The following is a 17,118-nucleotide window of genomic DNA, read 5'->3' on the forward strand; positions in this document are numbered from 1 at the left end:
CAACTGTAGCCCCAACTACTACAATTATACCAACAACTACTACAACTGTAGCCCCAACTACAACAACTGTACCTACAACAACTTCAGCTCCAGCCCCAACTACTACAACTGTACCAACAACAACTACAACTGTAGCCCCATCTAGTACAACTGTTCCAACAACTACAACTGCAACTACTACAACTGTACCTACAACTATGACAACTATAGCCCCAACTAGTACAACTGCACCAAAGACTACAACTATAGCCCCAACCAGTACGACTGTATCAACAGCTACTACAACTTCAGCCCCAACTACAACAACTTTACCTGCAACAACTTCAACAGCAGCCCCAACTACTACAACTGTACCAACAACTACTACAATTGTAGCACCAAGTACTACAACTGCAGCCCCAACTACTACAACTGTTCTTCCAACTACTCCAACTGTAACTCCAACTACTACAACTGTACAAACAACTACTACAACTGAACCAACAACTACTACAACTGCATTCCCAACTACTACAACTGTACCTACAACTACAGCATATGTAGCTCCGACTACTACAACTGTACCAACAACTACTACAAGTGTAGCACCAAGTACTACAACTGTACAAACAACTACTACAACTGTAGTCCCATCTACTGCAACTGTACCAACAACGACTACCATTTTAGCCCCAACTACTACAATTGTACCATCAACTATTACAACTGCAGCCCCAACTTCTACAACTGTACCAACAACTACTACAACTGCAGCCCCGACTACTACAACTGTACAAACGACTGCAACTGTACCAACAACAACTACAACTGCAGTACCAACTACTACTAATGTACCTACAACTACGACAACTGTAGCCCCAACTACTACAACTGTACAAACATCTACTACTACTGTGGCCCCAACTACTACAACTGTACAAACAACTACAACGGAGGCCCCAACAACTACAACCGTGGTCCCAACAACTACAACTGTCGCAACTACAACTGTACCAACACCCACTACTATTGCAGCCCAAACTACTACAACTGTACCTACAACTATGACAACTGTAGCCCCAACTACTACAACTGTACCTACAACTACTTCAGCTCCAGCCCCAACTACTACAACTGTACCAACTACTACTACAACTGTAGCCCCAACTACAACTGTACCAACAACAACTACAACTGTAGCCCCGTCTAGTACAACTGTACCAACAACTACAACTGTAACTACTACAACTGTACCTACAACTATGACAATTGTCACCCCAACTACTACAACTGCACCAAAGACTACAACTATAGCCCCAACCAGTACGACTGCACCAACAACTACTACAACTTCAGCCCCAACTACAACAACTGTACCAACAACTTCTACAATTGCAGCACCAACTACTACAACTGAACCTACAACTACTCCAACTGTAACTCCAACCACTACAACTATACAAACAACTACAACGGTAGCCCAAACAACTACAACTGCACAAACAACTACAATAACTGAACCAACAACTACTACAACTGTCCCCCCTACTACTACAACTGTGGCAAGTACTACAATGGTAGCCCCAACTGCTACAACTGTACCAATGACTACTACTACTGCATTCCCAACTACTGCAACTGTACCTACAACTACAGCATCTGTTGCTCCGACTACTACAACTGTACCAACAACTACTACAACTACAGCTCAAACTCCTACAACTGTACCAACAATGACCACAACTCTAATAACAACAACTGTACCAACAACTACTACAACTGCAGCCCCTACTACTACAACTGTCCCTCCAACTACTACAACTGTACAAACGACTACAACTGTACCAACAACAACTACAACTGCAGCCCCAACTAATACTAATGTACCTACAACTACGACAACTGTAGCCCCAACTACTACAACTCTACAAACATCTACTACTACTGTGGCCCCAACTACTACAACTGTACAAACAACTACAACGGAGGCCCCAACAACTACAACTGTGGCCCCAACAACTTCAACTGTACCAACACACACTACTATTGCAGCCCAAACTACTACAACTGGACCAACAACTACGACAAATAAAGTCCCAACTGCTACAATTGTACCAACAATGACTACAACTGCAGCCCCAACTACAACAACTGTACCAACAACAACTTCAACTCCATCCTCAACTACTACAACTATACCAACAACTACTACAACAGTAGCCCCAACTACTACAATTGTACCAACAACTTCTACAACTGTACCAACACCAACTACAACTGTAACCCCAACTACTACAACTGTACCTACAACGATGACAACTGTAGCCCCAACTACTACAACTGAGCAAACGACAACAACTGCAGCCCAAACTACAACAACTGTACCTGCAACAACTTCAACTGCATCCCCAATTACTACAACTGTACCAACAACTACTACAATTTTAGCACCAACTACTACAACTGTTTCTCCAACTACTACAACTGTACAAACAGCTACTACAACTGTACCAACAACAACTCCAAATGTAGCCCCTACTACTACAGCTGTAACAACAACTACAACGGTAGCCCCAACAGCACCAAGCACCACCACAGCAGCACCAAGCACCACCACAGCAGCACCAACTACCACCACAACAGCACCAAGTACCTCCACAACAGCAGAAGGTAACACCAAAACAGCACCAAGTACCACCACAACAGCACCAAGCACCACAACAGCCCTAAGCACCACCACTGCAGCATCAAGTACCACAACAGCAGCGCCAAGTACCACCACAAAAGCACCAAGCACCACCACAGCAGCACCAAGCACCACCACAACAGCACCAAGCACCACCACAACAGCACCAAGTACCGCCACAACAGCACCAAGCACCACCACAACAGCATCAAGTACCGCCACAACAGCACCAAGTACCACCACAACAGCACCAAGCACCACCACAACAGCATCAAATACCACCACAACAGCACCAGGTACCACCACAACAGCATCAAGTACCACCACAACAGCACCAAGTACCACCACAACAGCATCAAGTACCACCACAACAGCACCAGGTACCACCACTGCAGCATCAAGTACCACTACAACAGCACCAGGCACCACCACTGCAGCATCAAGTACCACCACGACATCACCAAATACCACCACAACAGCACCAAGCACCACCACTGCAGCATCAAGTACCACCACAACACCAGCACAAGGTACCACCACAACATCACCAAGTACCACCACAACAGCACCAAGTACCACCACAACAGCAGCACAAGGCACCACGACAGCACCAAGCACCACCACTGCAGGAACAAGAACCACCACAACAGCACCAAGTACCACCACAACAGAACCAAGTACCACCACAACAGCCCCAAGTACCACCAGAACAGCACCAAGTACCACCACAACAGCACCAAGTACCACCACAACAGCACCAGGTACCACCACAACAGCATTAAGTACCACCACAACAGCACCAAGCACCACCACAACAGCATCAAGTACCACCACAACAGCACCAAGTACCACCACAACAGCACCAAGCACCACCACAACAGCATCAAGTACCGCCACAACAGCACCAAGTACCACCATAACAGCACCAAGCACCACCACAACAGCACCAGGTACCACCACAACAGCACCAGGTACCACCACAACAGCATCAAGTACCACCACAACAGCACCAGGTACCACCACAACAGCACCAGGTACCACCACAACAGCATCAAGTACCACCACAACAGCACCAAGCACCACTACAACAGCATCAAGTACCACCACAACAGGATCAAGCACCACCACTGCAGCACCAAGCACCACCACAACAGCATCAAGTACCACCACAACAGCACCAGGTACCACCACAACAGCATCAAGTACCACCACAACAGCACCAGGTACCACCACAACAGCATCAAGTACCACCACAACAGCACCAAGCACCACCACAACAGCACCAAGCACCACCACAACAGCACCAAGCACCACCAAAACAGCACCAAGCACCACCACAACAGCATCAAGTACCACCACAACAGCACCAGGTACCACCACTGCAGCACCACGGACCGCCACAACAGCACCAAGTACCACCACAACAGCACCAAGCACCACCACAACAGCACCAAGCACCACCACAACAGCACCAAGCACCACCACAACAGCATCAAGTACCACCACAACAGCACCAGGTACCACCACTGCAGCACCAGGTACCGCCACAAAAGCACCAGGTACCACCAAATCAGCACCAAGTACCACCACAACAGCAGCACAAGGCACCACAACAGCACGAAGCACCACCACAACAGCACCAAGCACCACCACTGCAGGAACAAGAACCACCACAACAGCACCAAGTACCACCACAACAGAACCAAGTACCACCACAACAGCACCAAGTACCACCAGAACAGCACCAAGTACCACCACAACAGCACCAAGTACCACCACAACAGCACCAAGCACCACCACAACAGCATCAAATACCACCACAACAGCACCAGGTACCACCACAACAGCATTAAGTACCACCACAACAGCACCAAGCACCACCACAACAGCATCAAGTACCACCACAACAGCACCAAGTACCACCACAACAGCACCAAGCACCACCACAACAGCATCAAGTACCACCACAACAGCACCAAGTACCACCACAACAGCACCAAGCACCACCACAACAGCACCAAGTACCACCACAACAGAACCAGGTACCACCACAACAGCATCAAGTACCACCACAACAGCACCAGGTACCACCACAACAGCACCAGGTACCACCACAACAGCATCAAGTACCACCACAACAGCACCAAGCACCACTACAACAGCATCAAGTACCACCACAACAGGATCAAGCACCACCACTGCAGCACCAAGCACCACCACAACAGCACCAGGTACCACGACAACAGCATCAAGTACCACCACAACAGCACCAGGTACCACCACAACAGCATCAAGTACCACCACAACAGCACCAAGCACCACCACAACAGCACCAAGCACCACCACAACAGCATCAAGTACCACCACAACAGCACCAGGTACCACCACTGCAGCACCACGTACCGCCACAACAGCACCAAGTACCACCACAACAGCACCAATCACCACAACAGCCCTAAGCACCACCACTGCAGCATCAAGTACCACAACAGCAGCGCCAAGTACCACCACAAAATCACCAAGCACCACCACAGCAGCACCAGGTACCGCCACAAAAGCACCAGGTACCACCAAATCAGCACCAAGTACCACCACAACAGCACCAAGCACCACCACAGCAGCATCAAGTACCACCACAACAACACCAAGCACCACCACTGCAGGAACAAGAACCACCACAACAGCACCAAGTACCACCACAACAGAACCAAGTACCACCACAACAGCACCAAGTACCACCAGAACAGCACCAAGTACCACCACAACAGCACCAAGTACCACCACAACAGCACCAAGCACCACCACAACAGCATCAAGTACCACCACAACAGCACCAGTTACCACCACAACAGCATTAAGTACCACCACAACAGCGCCAAGCACCACCACAACAGCATCAAGTACCACCACAACAGCACCAAGTACCACCACAACAGCACCAAGCACCACCACAACAGCATCAAGTACCGCCACAACAGCACCAAGTACCACCACAACAGCACCAAGCACCACCACAACAGCACCAAGTACCACCACAACAGCACCAGGTACCACCACAACAGCATCAAGTACCACCACAACAGCACCAAGCACCACCACAACAGCACCAAGCACCACCACAACAGCATCAAGTACCACCACAACAGCACCAGGTACCACCACTGCAGCACCACGTACCGCCACAACAGCACCAAGTACCACCACAACAGCACCAAGCACCACAACAGCCCTAAGCACCACCACTGCAGCATCAAGTACCACAACAGCAGTGCCAAGTACCAACACAAAAGCACCAAGCACCACCACAGCAGCGCCAGGTACCGCCACAAAAGCACCAGGTACCACCAAATCAGCACCAAGTACCACCACAACTGCAGCACAAGGCACCACAACAGCATCAAGTACCACCACAACAGCACCAGGTACCACCACAACAGCATTAAGTACCACCACAACAGCACCAAGCACCACCACAACAGCATCAAGTACCACCACAACAGCACCAAGTACCACCACAACAGCACCAAGCACCACCACAACAGCATCAAGTACCGCCACAACAGCACCAAGTACCACCACAACAGCACCAAGCACCACCACAACAGCACCAAGTACCACCACAACAGAACCAGGTACCACCACAACAGCATCAAGTACCACCACAACAGCACCAGGTACCACCACAACAGCACCAGGTACCACCACAACAGCACCAGGTACCACCACAACAGCATCAAGTACCACCACAACAGCACCAAGCACAACTACAACAGCATCAAGTACCACCACAACAGCACCAGGTACCACGACAACAGCATCAAGTACCACCACAAAAGCACCAGGTACCACCACAACAGCATCAAGTACCACCACAACAGCACCAAGCACCACCACAACAGCACCAAGCACCACCACAACAGCATCAAGTACCACCACAACAGCACCAGGTACCACCACTGCAGCACCACGTACCGCCACAACAGCACCAAGTACCACCACAACAGCACCAATCACCACAACAGCCCTAAGCACCACCACTGCAGCATCAAGTACCACAACAGCAGCGCCAAGTACCACCACAAAAGCACCAAGCACCACCACAGCAGCACCAGGTACCGCCACAAAAGCACCAGGTACCACCAAATCAGCACCAAGTACCACCACAACAGCACCAAGCACCACCACAGCAGCATCAAGTACCACCACAACAGCACCAAGCACCACCACTGCAGGAACAAGAACCACCACAACAGCACCAAGTACCACCACAACAGAACCAAGTACCACCACAACAGCACCAAGTACCACCACAACAGCACCAAGTACCACCACAACAGCACCAAGCACCACCACAACAGCATCAAGTACCACCACAACAGCACCAGGTACCACCACAACAGCATTAAGTACCACCACAACAGCGCCAAGCACCACCACAACAGCATCAAGTACCACCACAACAGCACCAAGTACCACCACAACAGCACCAAGCACCACCACAACAGCATCAAGTACCGCCACAACAGCACCAAGTACCACCACAACAGCACCAAGCACCACCACAACAGCACCAAGTACCACCACAACAGCACCAGGTACCACCACAACAGCACCAGGTACCACCACAACAGCATCAAGTACCACCACAAAAGCACCAAGCACCACTACAACAGCATCAAGTACCACCACAACAGGATCAAGCACCACCACTGCAGCACCAAGCACCACCACAACAGCATCAAGTACCACCACAACAGCACCAAGCACCACCACTGCAGGAACAAGAACCACCACAACAGCACCAAGTACCACCACAACAGAACCAAGTACCACCACAACAGCACCAAGTACCACCAGAACAGCACCAAGTACCACCACAACAGCACCAAGTACCACCACAACAGCACCAAGCACCACCACAACAGCATCAAGTACAACCACAACAGCACCAGGTACCACCACAACAGCATTAAGTACCACCACAACAGCACCAAGTACCACCACAACAGAACCAGGTACCACCACAACAGCATCAAGTACCACCACAACAGCACCAGGTACCACCACAACAGCACCAGGTACCACCACAACAGCACCAGGTACCACCACAACAGCATCAAGTACCACCACAACAGCACCAAGCACAACTACAACAGCATCAAGTACCACCACAACAGCACCAGGTACCACGACAACAGCATCAAGTACCACCACAAAAGCACCAGGTACCACCACAACAGCATCAAGTACCACCACAACAGCACCAAGCACCACCACAACAGCACCAAGCACCACCACAACAGCATCAAGTACCACCACAACAGCACCAGGTACCACCACTGCAGCACCACGTACCGCCACAACAGCACCAAGTACCACCACAACAGCACCAATCACCACAACAGCCCTAAGCACCACCACTGCAGCATCAAGTACCACAACAGCAGCGCCAAGTACCACCACAAAAGCACCAAGCACCACCACAGCAGCACCAGGTACCGCCACAAAAGCACCAGGTACCACCAAATCAGCACCAAGTACCACCACAACAGCACCAAGCACCACCACAGCAGCATCAAGTACCACCACAACAGCACCAAGCACCACCACTGCAGGAACAAGAACCACCACAACAGCACCAAGTACCACCACAACAGAACCAAGTACCACCACAACAGCACCAAGTACCACCAGAACAGCACCAAGTACCACCACAACAGCACCAAGCACCACCACAACAGCATCAAGTACCACCACAACAGCACCAGGTACCACCACAACAGCATTAAGTACCACCACAACAGCGCCAAGCACCACCACAACAGCATCAAGTACCACCACAACAGCACCAAGTACCACCACAACAGCACCAAGCACCACCACAACAGCATCAAGTACCGCCACAACAGCACCAAGTACCACCACAACAGCACCAAGCACCACCACAACAGCACCAAGTACCACCACAACAGCACCAGGTACCACCACAACAGCACCAGGTACCACCACAACAGCATCAAGTACCACCACAAAAGCACCAAGCACCACTACAACAGCATCAAGTACCACCACAACAGGATCAAGCACCACCACTGCAGCACCAAGCACCACCACAACAGCATCAAGTACCACCACAACAGCACCAAGCACCACCACTGCAGGAACAAGAACCACCACAACAGCACCAAGTACCACCACAACAGAACCAAGTACCACCACAACAGCACCAAGTACCACCAGAACAGCACCAAGTACCACCACAACAGCACCAAGTACCACCACAACAGCACCAAGCACCACCACAACAGCATCAAGTACAACCACAACAGCACCAGGTACCACCACAACAGCATTAAGTACCACCACAACAGCGCCAAGCACCACCACAACAGCATCAAGTACCACCACAACAGCACCAAGTACCACCACAACAGCACCAAGCACCACCACAACGGCATCAAATACCGCCACAACAGCACCAAGTACCACCACAACAGCACCAAGCACCACCACAACAGCACCAAGTACCACCACAACAGCACCAGGTACCACCACAACAGCACCAGGTACCACCACAACAGCATCAAGTACCACCACAACAGCACCAAGCACCACTACAACAGCATCAAGTACCACCAGAACAGGATCAAGCACCACCACTGCAGCACCAAGCACCACCACAACAGCATCAAGTACCACCACAACAGCACCAGGTACCACGACAACAGCATCAAGTACCACCACAACAGCACCAAGCACCACAACAGCCCTAAGCACCACCACTGCAGCATCAAGTACCACAACAGCTGTGCCAAGTACCACCACAAAAGCACCAAGCACCACCACAGCAGCGCCAGGTACCGCCACAAAAGCACCAGGTACCACCAAATCAGCACCAAGTACCACCACAACTGCAGCACAAGGCACCACAACAGCACCAAGCACCACCACAACAGCAGCACAAGGCACCACAACAGCACCAAGCACCACCACTGCAGCATCAAGTACCACCACAACGGCACCAAGCACCACCACAACAGCATCAAGTACCACCACAACAGCACCAAGCACCGCTACAACAGCAACAAGTACCACCACAACAGCAACAGGTACCACCACAACAGCACCAGGTACCACCACAACAGCATCAAGTACCACCACAACAGCACCAAGCACCACCACAACAGCACCAAGCACCACCACAACAGCACCAAGCACCACCACAACAGCACAAAGTACCACCACAACACCAGCACAAGGTACAATCACAACAGCACCAAGTACCACCACAACAGCAGCACAAGGCACCACAACAGCACCAAGCACCACCACATTAGCATCAAGTACCACCACAACAGCACCACGCACCACCACTGCAGGAACAAGAACCACCACAACAGCACCAAGTACCACCACAACAGAACCAAGTACCACCACAACAGCACCAAGTACCACCACAACAGCACCAAGTACCACCACAACAGCACCAAGCACCACCACAACAGCATCAAGTACCGCCACAACAGCACCAAGCACTGCTACAACAGCATCAAGTACCACCACAACAGCACCAGGTACCACCACAACAGCATCAAGTACCACCACAACAGGATCAAGCACCACCACTGCAGCATCAAGTACCACCACAACAGCACCAAGCACCAAAACAACAGCACCAAGCACCACCACAACAGCACCAAGCTCCACCATGACAGCATCAAGTACCACAACAGCAGTGTCAAGGACCTCTACAACAGCAACAAGCACCACCACAAAAGCACCAAGCACCACCACAACAGCATCAGGTACCACCACAAAAGCACAAAGCACCACCAGTGCAGCATCAAGTACCACCATAACAGCACCAAGTACCACCACAACAGAACCAATTACCACCACAACAGCAGCAGGTAACACCAAAATAGTATCAAGTACCACCACAAAAGCACCAAGCACCACCACAAAAGCATCAAGTACCACCACAAAAGCACAAAGCACCACCAGTGCAGCATCAAGTACCACCATAACATCACCAAGTACCACCACAACAGAATCAAGTACCACCACAACAGCATCAAGTACCACCACAACAGCACCAAGTACCACCACGACAGCACAAAGTACCACCACAACAGCACCAAGCACCACAACAGCCCTAAGCACCACCACTGCAGCATCAAGTACCACAACAGCAGTGCCAAGTACCACCGCAAAAGCACCAAGCACCACCACAGCAGCGCCAGGTACCGCCACAAAAGCACCAGGTACCACCAAATCAGCACCAAGTACCACCACAACTGCAGCACAAGGCACCACAACAGCACCAAGCACCACCACAACAGCAGCACAAGGCACCACAACAGCACCAAGCACCACCACTGCAGCATCAAGTACCACCACAACGGCACCAAGCACCACCACAACAGCATCAAGTACCACCACAACAGCACCAAGCACCGCTACAACAGCACCAAGCACCACCACAACAGCACCAAGTACCACCACAACAGCACCAAGCACCACCACAACAGCATCAAGTACCGCCACAACAGCACCAAGTACCACCACAACAGCACCAAGCACCACCACAACAGCACCAAGTACCACCACAACAGCACCAGGTACCACCACAACAGCACCAGGTACCACCACAACAGCATCAAGTACCACCACAACAGCACCAAGCACCACTACAACAGCATCAAGTACCACCACAACAGGATCAAGCACCACCACTGCAGCACCAAGCACCACCACAACAGCATCAAGTACCACCACAACAGCACCAGGTACCACGACAACAGCATCAAGTACCACCACAACAGCATCAAGTACCACCACAACAGCACCAAGCACCACCACAACAGCACCAAGCACCACCACAACAGCATCAAGTACCACCACAACAGCACCAAGCACCACCACAACAGCACCAAGCACCACCACAACAGCATCAAGTACCACCACAACAGCACCAAGCACCACAACAGCCCTAAGCACCACCACTGCAGCATCAAGTACCACAACAGCAGTGCCAAGTACAACCACAAAAGCACCAAGCACCACCACAGCAGCGCCAGGTACCGCCACAAAAGCACCAGGTACCACCAAATCAGCACCAAGTACCACCACAACTGCAGCACAAGGCACCACAACAGCACCAAGCACCACCACAACAGCAGCACAAGGCACCACAACAGCACCAAGCACCACCACTGCAGCATCAAGTACCACCACAACGGCACCAAGCACCACCACAACAGCATCAAGTACCACCACAACAGCACCAAGCACCGCTACAACAGCAACAAGTACCACCACAACAGCAACAGGTACCACCACAACAGCACCAGGTACCACCACAACAGCATCAAGTACCACCACAACAGCACCAAGCACCACCACAACAGCACCAAGCACCACCACAACAGCACCAAGCACCACCACAACAGCACAAAGTACCACCACAACACCAGCACAAGGTACAATCACAACAGCACCAAGTACCACCACAACAGCAGCACAAGGCACCACAACAGCACCAAGCACCACCACATTAGCATCAAGTACCACCACAACAGCACCACGCACCACCACTGCAGGAACAAGAACCACCACAACAGCACCAAGTACCACCACAACAGAACCAAGTACCACCACAACAGCACCAAGTACCACCACAACAGCACCAAGTACCACCACAACAGCACCAAGTACCACCACAACAGCACCAAGCACCACCACAACAGCATCAAGTACCGCCACAACAGCACCAAGCACTGCTACAACAGCATCAAGTACCACCACAACAGCACCAGGTACCACCACAACAGCATCAAGTACCACCACAACAGGATCAAGCACCACCACTGCAGCATCAAGTACCACCACAACAGCACCAAGCACCACCACAAAAGCACCAAGCACCACCACAACAGCACCAAGCTCCACCATGACAGCATCAAGTACCACAACAGCAGTGTCAAGGACCTCTACAACAGCAACAAGCACCACCACAAAAGCACCAAGCACCACCACAACAGCATCAGGTACCACCACAAAAGCACAAAGCACCACCAGTGCAGCATCAAGTACCACCATAACAGCACCAAGTACCACCACAACAGAACCAAGCACCACCACAACAGCATCAAGTACCGCCACAACAGCACCAAGTACCACCACAACAGCACCAAGCACCACCACAACAGCACCAAGTACCACCACAACAGCACCAGGTACCACCACAACAGCACCAGGTACCACCACAACAGCATCAAGTACCACCACAACAGCACCAAGCACCACTACAACAGCATCAAGTACCACCACAACAGGATCAAGCACCACCACTGCAGCACCAAGCACCACCACAACAGCATCAAGTACCACCACAACAGCACCAGGTACCACGACAACAGCATCAAGTACCACCACAACAGCATCAAGTACCACCACAACAGCACCAAGCACCACCACAACAGCACCAAGCACCACCACAACAGCATCAAGTACCACCACAACAGCACCAAGCACCACCACAACAGCACCAAGCACCACCACAACAGCATCAAGTACCACCACAACAGCACCAAGCACCACAACAGCCCTAAGCACCACCACTGCAGCATCAAGTACCACAACAGCAGTGCCAAGTACCACCACAAAAGCACCAAGCACCACCACATCAGCGCCAGGTACCGCCACAAAAGCACCAGGTACCACCAAATCAGCACCAAGTACCACCACAACTGCAGCACAAGGCACCACAACAGCACCAAGCACCACCACAACAGCAGCACAAGGCACCACAACAGCACCAAGCACCACCACTGCAGCATCAAGTACCACCACAACGGCACCAAGCACCACCACAACAGCATCAAGTACCACCACAACAGCACCAAGCACCGCTACAACAGCAACAAGTACCACCACAACAGCAACAGGTACCACCACAACAGCACCAGGTACCACCACAACAGCATCAAGTACCACCACAACAGCACCAAGCACCACCACAACAGCACCAAGCACCACCACAACAGCACCAAGCACCACCACAACAGCACAAAGTACCACCACAACACCAGCACAAGGTACAATCACAACAGCACCAAGTACCACCACAACAGCAGCACAAGGCACCACAACAGCACCAAGCACCACCACATTAGCATCAAGTACCACCACAACAGCGCCAGGTACCGCCACAAAAGCACCAGGTACCACCAAATCAGCACCAAGTACCACCACAACTGCAGCACAAGGCACCACAACAGCACCAAGCACCACCACAACAGCAGCACAAGGCACCACAACAGCACCAAGCACCACCACTGCAGCATCAAGTACCACCACAACGGCACCAAGCACCACCACAACAGCATCAAGTACCAGCACAACAGCACCAAGCACCGCTACAACAGCAACAAGTACCACCACAACAGCAACAGGTACCACCACAACAGCACCAGGTACAACCACAACAGCATCAAGTACCACCACAACAGCACCAAGCACCACCACAACAGCACCAAGCACCACCACAACAGCACCAAGCACCACCACAACAGCACAAAGTACCACCACAACACCAGCACAAGGTACAATCACAACAGCACCAAGTACCACCACAACAGCAGCACAAGGCACCACAACAGCACCAAGCACCACCACATTAGCATCAAGTACCACCACAACAGCACCACGCACCACCACTGCAGGAACAAGAACCACCACAACAGCACCAAGTACCACCACAACAGAACCAAGTACCACCACAACAGCACCAAGTACCACCACAACAGCACCAAGTACCACCACAACAGCACCAAGCACCACCACAACAGCATCAAGTACCGCCACAACAGCACCAAGCACTGCTACAACAGCATCAAGTACCACCACAACAGCACCAGGTACCACCACAACAGCATCAAGTACCACCACAACAGGATCAAGCACCACCACTGCAGCATCAAGTACCACCACAACAGCACCAAGCACCACCACAAAAGCACCAAGCACCACCACAACAGCACCAAGCTCCACCATGACAGCATCAAGTACCACAACAGCAGTGTCAAGGACCTCTACAACAGCAACAAGCACCACCACAAAAGCACCAAGCACCACCACAACAGCATCAGGTACCACCACAAAAGCACAAAGCACCACCAGTGCAGCATCAAGTACCACCATAACAGCACCAAGTACCACCACAACAGAACCAATTACCACCACAACAGCAGCAGGTAACACCAAAATAGTATCAAGTACCACCACAAAAGCACCAAGCACCACCACAAAAGCATCAAGTACCACCACAAAAGCACAAAGCACCACCAGTGCAGCATCAAGTACCACCATAACATCACCAAGTACCACCACAACAGCATCAAGTACCACCACAACAGGATCAAGCACCACCACTGCAGCATCAAGTACCGCCACAACAGCACCAAGCACTGCTACAACAGCATCAAGTACCACCACAACAGCACCAGGTACCACCACAACAGCATCAAGTACCACCACAACAGGATCAAGCACCACCACTGCAGCATCAAGTACCACCACAACAGCACCAAGCACCACCACAAAAGCACCAAGCACCACCACAACAGCACCAAGCTCCACCATGACAGCATCAAGTACCACAACAGCAGTGTCAAGGACCTCTACAACAGCAACAAGCACCACCACAAAAGCACCAAGCACCACCACAACAGCATCAGGTACCACCACAAAAGCACAAAGCACCACCAGTGCAGCATCAAGTACCACCATAACAGCACCAAGTACCACCACAACAGAACCAATTACCACCACAACAGCAGCAGGTAACACCAAAATAGTATCAAGTACCACCACAAAAGCACCAAGCACCACCACAAAAGCATCAAGTACCACCACAAAAGCACAAAGCACCACCAGTGCAGCATCAAGTACCACCATAACATCACCAAGTACCACCACAACAGAACCAAGTACCACCACAACAGCATCAAGTACCACCACAACAGCACCAAGTACCACCACGACAGCACAAAGTACCACCACAACACCAGCACAAAGTACCACCACAACAGCACCAAGTACGACCACAACAGCATCAAGTACCACAACAGCAGCATCAAGTACCTCCACAACAGCACCAAGCACCACCACATTAGCACCAAGTACCACCACAACAGCATCAAGTACCACAACAACATCAAGTACCACCACAATATCACCAAGTACCACCACAACAGCAGAACAAGGTACGACCACAACAGCACCAAGTACCACCACAACAGCACAAAGTACCACCACAGCAGCACCAAGTACCACCACAACAGCAGCACAAGGCACCACAACAGCAGCAAGTATGATCACAACAGCACCAAGTACCACCACAACAGCACCAAGCACCACAACAGCCCTAAGCACCACCACTGCAGCATCAAGTACCACAACAGCAGCGCCAAGTACCACCACAAAAGCACCAAGCACCACCACAGCAGCACCAGGTACCGCCACAACAGCAGCACAAGGCACCACAACAGCACCAAGCACCACCACAACAGCAGCACAAGGCACCACAACAGCACCAAGCACCACCACTGCAGCATCAAGTACCACCACAACAGCACCAAGTACCACCACAACGGCACCAAGCACCACCACAACAGCATCAAGTACCACCACAACAGCACCAAGCACCACCACAACAGCATCAAGTACCACCACAACAGCACCATCCGATCTGTCATACACTACTAATGTCGGATTAAATGAACCTTTTGTACCTGAACTTGAAGACAAAAATAGTACAAGATTCAAAGATCTGGAGCAGAGATTCATACAAACTGTAAGTGTGATCTGTCCGTACATGTGTGTCTATGTTTTGTCTGTGTGTGTGTGTGTGTAGGGGTGTGTGTGTATGTGTAAGTGTCTGTGTTTCTGTGTGTTCATTCTTATTCATGAAACATTTGTCCTTGCAGTGTCGTCTCATTTTCAGCAAATACTCATGGTTTGCCATTTGTCGGGTTAAAAGATTCAAGTGAGTCTGACAGATGAAATCATAGTGACATATGTTTACTGTAGTTGTGTAGCGCAGATTCATCCTCTTCTCTTTTCTTTTTTATAGGGAAAAGAAGCCAAAGAATAAAGCAAGTACCGTTGAAGCCGAAATAGTCGTTCAGGCCAAACCGAAAATTCCAGCATCAGAACTTCCTCCAGATCAATTTGTGGTCAAGGCTTTTACCGATGCATCCAACAGCACAGCAACCAGTGTGACTATAAGCTCAGCCACAGTCGTGGGTATGTGGACACCCAAAATCATTTTCATTTTTGTCATTTTTATTAAACAAATATTGTAGAAAATGTATTTTAAAAGTTCAAGGTTTAAACTGATGATACAAATTGCAATTCTACATTTATATTCAAATTTTGTACCATTTACA

At 50.8% G+C, this 17,118-nt stretch overlaps 2 protein-coding genes across 2 annotated transcripts in view; both read left to right on the top strand.

Annotated features, from left to right (window-relative positions):
• The window catches only part of LOC117370788 (mucin-2-like), a 39,274-nt gene extending 36,951 nt beyond the window's left edge, over window positions 1–2,323 (top strand). Inside the window, exons 10-11 of the mRNA XM_055221774.1 lie at window positions 221–381; window positions 2,116–2,323. Of these exons, the coding sequence (XP_055077749.1) occupies window positions 221–381; window positions 2,116–2,323 (369 nt within the window). The remainder of the gene's footprint in view (window positions 1–220; window positions 382–2,115) is intronic.
• Window positions 2,324–4,385: 2,062 nt separating this feature from the next.
• On the top strand, window positions 4,386–16,483 carry LOC117370790 (mucin-2-like; the record flags this gene model as incomplete). Its single annotated transcript, XM_055221775.1, has 18 exons — window positions 4,386–4,985; window positions 5,024–5,145; window positions 5,189–5,348; window positions 5,798–6,066; window positions 6,613–6,798; window positions 6,884–7,511; window positions 7,563–9,029; window positions 9,219–9,350; window positions 10,245–10,302; window positions 11,365–11,429; window positions 11,645–11,766; window positions 12,233–12,470; window positions 12,590–12,665; window positions 12,715–12,812; window positions 14,693–14,817; window positions 15,295–15,405; window positions 15,970–16,182; window positions 16,474–16,483. Coding segments are annotated over 18 exons (4,680 nt in total), but the record flags the coding sequence as incomplete, so codon positions are not given.
• Between the last annotated feature and the right edge of the window lie 635 nt (window positions 16,484–17,118).

This window comes from Periophthalmus magnuspinnatus, chromosome 5, assembly GCF_009829125.3.
Source record: "Periophthalmus magnuspinnatus isolate fPerMag1 chromosome 5, fPerMag1.2.pri, whole genome shotgun sequence".
NCBI lineage: Eukaryota > Metazoa > Chordata > Actinopteri > Gobiiformes > Gobiidae > Periophthalmus > Periophthalmus magnuspinnatus.